Genomic DNA, 9,352 nt, shown 5'->3' with positions numbered 1-9,352 from the left:
TTCTAAATACTTTTAATTGAACTATAATTAAAAATAAATTTTATTGTAATGGAGGATTTTTTCTAATAACTACCAAATATATTATATATGAAGAAGTTTTTTTGAAAAAATATGAAGAAAGCAAGAGAGAATCATCAAGATATAGTGTTTTAGAAATTTTTAATGTCTCTTGAATTTTCGTTATATTTGTTTTTTTATTTTTTGAATTTTTTAGAAATGATTAATAAATATGTGATTTGAAAAAAAATAAATTATAAAATTAGATTTTTTTAATAAATTTTATAAATTGTAAAAAGAAATATACGATAGTTAATTAGTTGAGTTGTCAAAATTTAGATTAAATAAAAAACGGGCCTGCTACATATACAAGTTTACAAGCTTACAAGTTGGCCCAGCCCAAATAGAACTCACGCGCATAAAGAGTGATAACATGGCGCGTCAAAATCACGCGCTCAACACTACGGTTACGTATGGCAGACTCTTCCACTTCTTCCACTTCTCAAAACGCTTCGAAAACAAGGAAACCCTCCCATTTTCGAGCGAAAATCAAAGTTCAAAATATACAAATCGTTGTTCGAAACCTCCATCAAAACACCATCAAACTCTCCGTGAAGAATCTGAAGAGAAAACAAAGCAACAATACTCAACGTAAGTTCATTAAGATTCCTGTATATTTTACTTTTTCTTCTACGTCGTTCTTCTAGGGTTTACTATTATTCTTGCTTCTTTGTTACACTGTTCTAAGTTCTACGTCGTTCTTCTAAGTTCTACGTCGTTCTACGTTCTTGTTCTAAGTTCTCCTGCTATTGTTGTTGATTTTTGGGGGTTTATTCCGTAGATTCGGGGGTGTATACTGCTTAACCTTGTAATGTGGCTTGATATTGAAGCATGGTTGAGTGATATCTGACTGATATCTATATGGATGTATCTGAATAATATCTATGGGTGTATCTCACTGTTATCAATGGGTGTATCTGATTCTTACATATGGGTATATCTTACTGTTATCAATGGGTGTATCGGACTCATATATGCATGTATCTTACTGATATCTCAATTAATTTGATATTGAAGCATGTTTGAGTGATACCTGACTAATATATATGGATTTATCTGAATAATATCTATGGGTGTATCTCACTGTTATCAATGAGTGTATCTGAATCATATCTATGGGTGTATCTTACTGTTATTAGTGGGTGTATCTGACTCATATATATGGGTGTATCTTACTGATATCTTTGGGTGTATTTTTCGTTTCAGAGAAAATGGCAGCAAGAAACCAAACAAAAGACCTTAAGTGTGCCACACATCTCCTGAGTGATAAGTTCAGAAACATGACTGAGGAGAAGAAGGCAATTGTGAGGGATCTCGGATTCGGTGGGTTGATGCACATCCCACCACTAAGGGTGGATCACCAACTCTTAAGGGAACTGGCAAACAACTTCAAACTTGGGGAGAACAGACTGAAGACAGGATATGGTTCTTTCCAAATAACACCAAAGACAATAGGTGAGGCGCTTGGCATCAATGCAACAGGTAACTAGCTCAAAATTATAGGTGTATATTAAGTTGATGCTTGGGTGTATTTAAGGTTGATGCTTGGGTGTATTTGAACCGACTTTGATACTTTGTTGTTTTCCTTTTTGTAGGAAATCTGTTTCCTAAAAAAGTTGAGTATAAGAAACTTTCTGATTATGACAAAATAATTTATAGAAGATTCCAGGGTAAGACCCTCAAAAGTCTTACCGATGAAATGATGGAAATCGGAGTTGGCAACGAAGAGGAACGCCTGATGTTCAAGAGGATATTCATCCTCTACATACAGATGGCATTCCTTTTGCCAACGACGATAAACAAAATATCACCCGTGCACCTGGCCCCAATTTTTAAGATGGACAGCATATCGGAGAGAAACTGGGGGGGCATGTTTTGACCTTCATGATCAAGGGCATCACAGACTACCAGGAGAAGAAGAAGAAGGCAATTGATGGCTGCCTCTTTGCCCTGATGATAATATACTTTCATCTTTCAGAAAACAAAGGCAAGAAGAGGGCTGAAAGACCACCAAAGCCTTGGATTGCCAACTGGACTAAGGAGCAGTTGGTGGAAAGAATGACTGCAGAAAGAGAGGAAATTTTGGTAAGTAAACATAATATGTTGCTTGTATTTTATTTACCTGAATGCTGCTAGCTAAAATATCTAATGTTTCAGGGGATTGTGAAGATGGCGGAGACAAGAGCAATAGAAAAAATGAAAAAAAAAAGAAAAAAAAGAAAAAAAACAAGAAATAAAAAAAACAGTAATATTCTGTGATAAAATTAATTTTTTATTTCTGATTGGTACTCTTTTTTTTCCACCCAGAACACAACCAAAAAAGAAAAAAGTTGTCGTGGAGGATTCACCTCCTAAAGAAGACCAATACTTTGATGGGTACAGTACCTCGTAAGCTATATTACCGTCTATCATCGTAATTATTTTTGTTAACATCTTCTTTTATGAATGTAGTGAGACATATGAAATATCAAGTGACGAACTCGATGAATGGCTAAGGGAAAACGTTGATAAATCTGCTGCAGAGGGGTATGTCTTGCTGGGGTGTCTATTTCAGATTTTGGTGTGTGTTGTTTGCTAATAATTGTTTCTTGTTTCGCAGGGAGAACCAACATGACCTGCGATCGACAGAAGGTCGCTATGTGTCCTCTGAAACGTAAGAAGCTTTATTTAATAAAATCTTGTTATCATGATTTGGGTGTATTTTGTGGAACCATTTGGGTGTATTGTGTGGATCAAGTTGGGTGTATGTTGTTTATTAAGTTGGGATATTTCGTTTGTTGTGTTGGGTGTATATTGTCCATTCGGTTGGTTGTATCTTGTGCATTCATTTGAGTGTATTTTATACCTGTATCGTATTTTGTCTGAATAACATGAAATCTGTTTTAGAATACCGGCTGTGAACTTGGGAAGTGATGGTCCTTCCTCTCAAGGACGCACAGAATAGAGTAGTGTAAACCAGCCGTCACAGAGCATGTAATTTCTCTCTCAAATAACCGTTACTTTTGTTCTTCTATTACCCTTCTACTTCTAATTCTGTATATATTTTTTTAGAAAAAAAAGCCCTTTATTATTTTATTCAAGAAAAAAAAGGCAGGAAAAAAAAGCAAAAACTGCAAGTATGTAAGTTCTCAAAAAACAAAGCCTGTCTTCTTTTTGAATTGTTCGGGTGTATTTTTTGACTTTATTTGGGTGTGTTTTAGGTTGAGTCCGGCTGATTCGAATGTGATGGTTGTGAGGGAACAGACACCGTCCGAAGCACTTGCAATGTGAGTTTTCCAATAATATTTCAACCTTATAACCTTATTATTTTCAAAAGCATTGTTAAACTTTCATTTTTATTCTTGTTTAGAGTCCCGATTCAGGTTTTTGTGCCGACATCCCAAACAACCACTGAGACAGATTTTGAACCAACCCCTATGCTACAGATTGAAGGGACTACAGAAACGTAAGAAATAGTATTGGGTGTATATTTGTTTAGAGGTTGGGTGTATATTTGCTAACAGTTTGGGTGTATATTGTTCCTGATTAGTTTTTTTTTACGCCATGATTAATTTTTTGTAACTGTGCAGCACTCCTGAACCCCCCAAACAACTTCAAGAGACCACACCCACGCTTCCCCCAGCTCCAACTAAAATGTAAGTTCATCAGACTAGAATCAATCTTTGCTTATCATCCGTATATTCTTATTCTTATTCTTATTCTTATACATGATGACACAGTCATCCAGACGCAGAAGACGCTGCTGCCCTGTTGATGATGGCACGGACAGCATCCTATGTTCCTAAAACAGATCCATGGGTGCCATCATTCAGCCTTGGATTGACTGATTCAAGCCAGGAGGGGGCGTCAACGCAGGAGACAGAAAGGGCAAAATCTCCAGAATCTGCAAATTTGATAGAACAATTGGACGATTTGGTCCAAAAAATAGCAAGCAGTGCGGCGAAGGGAAAAAACAAAAGTCCACAAATTCAGAGGGGGACTGGGGGAGAAAGTTCTGCAAAGTTTCAAACTCCTGGGGGATTATATCAGATTACGGATGATATGAAACAAAAGTGCTACATCTGGGGGACGAGACTGAAGGAAGACGCAGATGGCAATACTAACGAGTATGAGGAGATGTGCACTCTGATTGGCCAAGGAGAATACATTTTGATGAGTATGCACCTTGTATCCCTCCAGGCAAAAAGTGATATAGAATCTCAGGTAATATTAGAATAACATTAATGCACCAAAGTCAATTGGAATGCTTATTAATGTAAAATTGATTTCGGCATATATTTCTAGATTGTATCTACCATCTGCCTCATCCTCAACCAGAAAAACGAAAAGAGGTTTCAAGAACAAATATACTGTCTCCCCCCCGATATTGTGGTAAGTGTTACTTCTACGAACTTTGGGTGTATTTTCTGTATTGATTTGGGTGTATTTTTTACGTTCAATTGGGTGTAAGTTTAGTATTTCATTTCTTGTTTCGCAATTCTTGCAGAGCATGGCACTTTCGGATCACCCAAAGGGGGAATTCGTATCACCGAAAACGAAAAAGGAATTCAGGGTGGAAGCCTACCCGAGTTTTATTCCCTTCATAGATAGAAAAAAATTAACTTCGCATCCATATGTAAGTTTTCGTTTGCTAAATTTGTTAGTACGCTTATTTACTTATATGCCAAATAAAATAACGCACTGTTGAAATGTGGGAATCCTTCAGATTTTTGCTCCTGTTTGCCACTTGGGTCATTGGTGGTTATGGCTGATAAATACAACAAAGCGGAAATGTCATATACTTGACCCGCTACACAAAAAAGCTCCAAGCGATGAGAGAAAGCAGGTTAATAGATTCACTATAAGTTGCCTCTGTCTTCTTTACTTTAATATTTAGGTCTATTTCGTTAGTTGTGTTGGGTGTATATTGTCCATTCAGTTGGGTGTATCTTGTGCATTTATTCGGGTGTATTAATGATTTGTTTTGCTATTTAAGGGATATGTATTTTCAAGATTGATAACATATGTCGGCGGGGAACCTCTGCAGAAAGGGGAGAACGAGAAGAAAATTAAAACATCATATGTTAAAATATCAGGCCAAAAAACAAGGTATAAATTTGTGAGTCTGAACATTAAACTTTCGTAAATGAGATTTGTAATTTACTTTCTTCGTTTTCAGCTATGACTGCGCTGTGTACGTTATGAAGTGGATGGAGTTAATTGAGCCGGAAAACATCAAAAACGGGAAGTATGAATGGGATAATTGGCCACAGGTAACTGTCTTTAGAACTATAAAATTCTGTATTACTTTACTCAATTAATATTGCTGTTTAAACAGAATATACTTTTTAATTGTAGGAGGAGGTGGACCACTATAGAGTGGAGTATGCTTCCCGGATACTATTCAGTGAGATGAATAAAGAAAGAGATCGGGCAATTAGAGAAAGTAGTGCTATAAGGCTGTCGAAGCCATCCTCTGTATTATTGAGTTTGTTTTGTCAGATTAATTCTGCTGATATAGAAACTGCGTAATCCAACTGTGGGTAGTTTGTAAATTGAACAAATGATGTAAATATTTGCCATTTATCAACAACTTCTATTCCATGTATATTTTTTCCCATAGTTAAACTATCTGTGCTGGTAAACTGTCTGTGATGTATTCAAAAGCTGTATTACATGTGGTAAAATATGAAGGAAAAAATCAAGGCATATATAAACGCAAATTATAAACTGTTACACCCAACGCAAGTCTAATAATACACCCAAGATTGCATAAAATATACACCCAAACTGTCTGTGCTGTATTCAAAATGTATGAATTACATGTACTAAAATATGAAGAAAAACATCAAATCAAATATACACACATAACCTGCGAATTTTTACAGCTTTTGTTCTATATGTATCTATATATGTGTCTATATGTAAATTGTGAATTAACAAAAATACACCCAAAAGAACAGTGCTTTTACACCCATATCCTATAAAACTATACACCCAAAGAGTTATCCCCTGCTGCTGGTACCCTGAACTGATAATTCATAACGTGTCCTTGATATTGGCTGAAATTTGAATGCGCCGCTGATGCAGCATCAAACAGGTTTATCTGAATATAACACTCACACATTAGCTAAACTATTAACGAGAAAAATAAACTCAATCGTCACAAATTTAAAGAACATTACTTTTACCTCGCTTAAAACTTTCGTCTTCTTCTTCTTTGTGGCATTTGCAATCTGTTTCTCCAGCTTTGAACCTAGCCTGTTTTTTGGACGTCCTCTTGTTCGAATCCTTGGCGGGCTTTGAAGCTCGTTAACGGATTCCAAGTTGGCGTCTTCGTGGGATAAAGAAGATGTCACCTTCCTTTTGGCTTTTAATGCTTCCATCTCGGCCATGACGTTATCGTACGCACGGTGTAGAATTGCAGTCAGCTCCTCCGATTCGGAGGCAAATTCGCAAATATTTTACGAACGAAAAACCAATTGGTCGAACCTCTTGCTTCTTGGCTCCATTAGTGGCTCGTCGTGGCTGCTCTTGATATGTGTGTGTCGCCTCTTTACCTTCTTGCTCCATCGTTCCAGTATGTATCTAGGGGACACTTGGCTTACTTGTTCGAAGCTTAACACGCTTAGTGCGTGACGGCAGAGTATCCCTCTCGACTCGAATAATAAGCATTGGCATTTTACCTCGGCTGCAACCGAGTCGTAAGTAACCACGAACTTGTTGAATATTGAGCTGGAAACTTGTTCTCTGACTTCGTATACTGAATAGCCTAGAGCGAAATTCTTTAATCTGGTGATGCAATTCGCCTTTCCTCTGAATTGCGCTTGGACTTCCCTAAACTTTGCGTGAGTGTACGCATCTTTAAACTGAGCTTCAATGGAGGATTTGGTTGCACACGGTATGACCGTGTGAAAATCTGCAGCATCTGATTCTCTCTCTGCTTGCTCCCTGCTTCCGAGGCAATTATCGTATTGTTTGACGAACTGAATAAGCGAGCTGTTCCGGGTGATATACTTGTTAAAAAATGAATGCATGCTCTCGCTCCTTTGTGTGCTTCTCATCCCTGCCCAGAAGTGGTGATCCAGATAGATAGGAACCCATATGTGACGGTCTTCGTACAGATCTGCATAATACACCCAAACACAGACTATAAATACACCCGAGGGAACATGCAATTTACACCTCTGCTGCAGATTTTAAAAAGACATTACATGAAAGCCACTTGTTGTCCACAAGACCAAAATTCAGCAGAAAATCATTCCAATTCCTATCGAATGAGTCTTTGCTGTGAGAGTTCCAAACAACTTGGCTCATTTCTTGCTCAATATCGGCATGTCCCTTGTACCCGTTTAATTTGCTTGGAATCTTCTTCATGATGTGCCAAATACACCAACGGTGAATTGTCGTTGGCATACAGGCCTCTAAAGCCAATTTCATTGATGCGCACTGATCGGTGAGAAACCCTTTCGGAGCGTTTCCTCCCATGCAACAAAGCCAGCATTGAAATAACCATTTGAATGATTCAATTTCTTCATTCTTCATCAAAGAGCATCCGAGAAGTGTTGACTGACCGTGGTGATTCACCCCGACAAAAGAACCACAGACCAAATTATACCTGAAACAAATTACCATGGTCCAGAATGCAAAATCATTAGGTACCCCCTAACAAATGCTTCGCATACACCCAATGAAACAGCCAATATACACCTCTGCTGCGGATTCGTAAAAATAAATTAATTTAGCATCATAAACAGGGACAGTTTGTTACCTGTTTGTATTGTAGGTGGTGTCGAATGAAATGACGTCTCCGAAATACTCAAAGGCAGCTCTGCTTCTTGCATCGGCCCAAAAAGCCAGCTTAATCGATTGATCCTCTTCGAGTTGGAGCTCAAAAAAGAAATTCTGATTCTTCTCTTTCATTCTTAACAAATATTTCCCGAATTCCTTTGCATCTTCTTGTTCGGAAATATTCCGCACTTCCCTGGTAATGTAATTCCTCACGTCCTTTTCGATAAAATTTAACTCGCGGTGACCCGCGGCAGCCGCAACAAATGATTGGTAGGTTTTGCTTGGTCTGATACCGGCCTCCTCGTTATTCTCTATCGTACGACGAATGGACATGCTTAGTTCCCTGTGCTGTTTGAGCATCTCTGCTTTACTTGGACAGCAGGGGTGTGAATGATCCAGCACAACCTTTGAAATGATCCAAGCACCGACATCCTTCAATGTGTGTATATAAATTCTTGCAGGACAGTTTAGACCGGCTGTCGGATTGGTCTTCTCGGTCGGAGATATTTTAGATTTCTATTTTCCCTCTCTGCTACATGTAATCAGTTGATTCTTAATCTCGTTTCCCTTCCTATTTGTGCACCGAACTCTTGTAGAGAAACCTGCAGCCTTGGCGTAGTTCCTGTAAAATTTTCCAGCATCTTCAAGGGCGGTAAAGGTCATTCCGACCTTCGGAACAAGCTCGTCCTCAACAACCGAGAGAGGCTGCACAATACACCGTGTCAGAACTGTGAATACACCCATAGATATGATTTAAATACACCCAATCATGTCTGATATAATACACCTGAACAACAACAACTCAATTAAAATAACAAAACCAGTACTGTAGATACACCCACACTTCAAGCAAGAATACATCCAAAAAAAGACCTGATCTACACCCGAGCGTCTGCTATAAATTCTAGTTAATTAATCACAACTAATACATTGAATCGACAGATTCATGTTAACGTGTTAGTTTCACAGTCAATGTTCAGCAATTTTTCAACTACACAATGCTATACAAATTACTGAAAGAAAATTCATTATGCAAATCAAACCTCAGGAACTTCGTTAGATTCAAATTCATAATCCACTTCGCCTGGATTCAGCTGACAATCTGAGGTTGAATGATCCATTATCTTCAAAACGAGTTCAAACTTTGATTTCAGAAAACAACAAATCAAAATAGAAAACGAAGCTCGAGTTGCAGAGAGAGAAAAGGGTAACGTAAACGAAGAACATACCAGTGAGAAAAGGAGAGGAAAAGAACGATGGAGAAGAAGGAGGGAAGACGCGCGAGAAGAAGAACAACCAAATCTCAAAATAACGAAAACGAAGAAGGAAACAAATATTTTAAATTTGGTAGTTAGATATATGCGGGATGTTATATAGCGCGTGTAATCAACGTACGTGGAGCAGCGGGTATTTTGATTTTATTGTTTAATGAACTTGTAAAGCATACAAGCCCTAATGACTTGTATGCAGAGCTTTTCCGAATAAAAAAATAAATTTAGTCATGATAAATTAATTTATTTTAATT

General features: G+C 37.7%; 1 protein-coding gene and 2 long non-coding RNA genes across 3 annotated transcripts; all 3 read left to right on the top strand.

Moving 5' to 3' along the window:
• LOC107636848 lies at positions 353 to 1,606 on the top strand. Its single transcript, XM_021120208.1, has 2 exons — positions 353 to 648; positions 1,264 to 1,606. Exons 1-2 carry the CDS (start codon positions 471 to 473, stop codon positions 1,545 to 1,547), a joined length of 462 nt encoding a protein of 153 aa, XP_020975867.1. The 5' UTR covers positions 353 to 470; the 3' UTR covers positions 1,548 to 1,606.
• On the top strand, positions 2,432 to 3,681 carry LOC110270745. Its single transcript, XR_002360384.1, has 6 exons — positions 2,432 to 2,583; positions 2,657 to 2,710; positions 2,944 to 3,030; positions 3,258 to 3,323; positions 3,407 to 3,502; positions 3,627 to 3,681. It is a non-coding gene; the product is annotated as an uncharacterized LOC110270745 (long non-coding RNA).
• LOC110271179 lies at positions 4,785 to 5,480 on the top strand. Its single transcript, XR_002361590.1, has 3 exons — positions 4,785 to 5,145; positions 5,216 to 5,309; positions 5,395 to 5,480. It is a non-coding gene; the product is annotated as an uncharacterized LOC110271179 (long non-coding RNA).

This window comes from Arachis ipaensis, chromosome B04 (genome assembly GCF_000816755.2).
Source record: "Arachis ipaensis cultivar K30076 chromosome B04, Araip1.1, whole genome shotgun sequence".
In the NCBI taxonomy this organism is placed as follows: domain Eukaryota; kingdom Viridiplantae; phylum Streptophyta; class Magnoliopsida; order Fabales; family Fabaceae; genus Arachis; species Arachis ipaensis.
The sequence above is the reverse complement of the archived record's forward strand: the minus strand, read 5'-3'. Positions and strand labels throughout refer to the sequence as shown.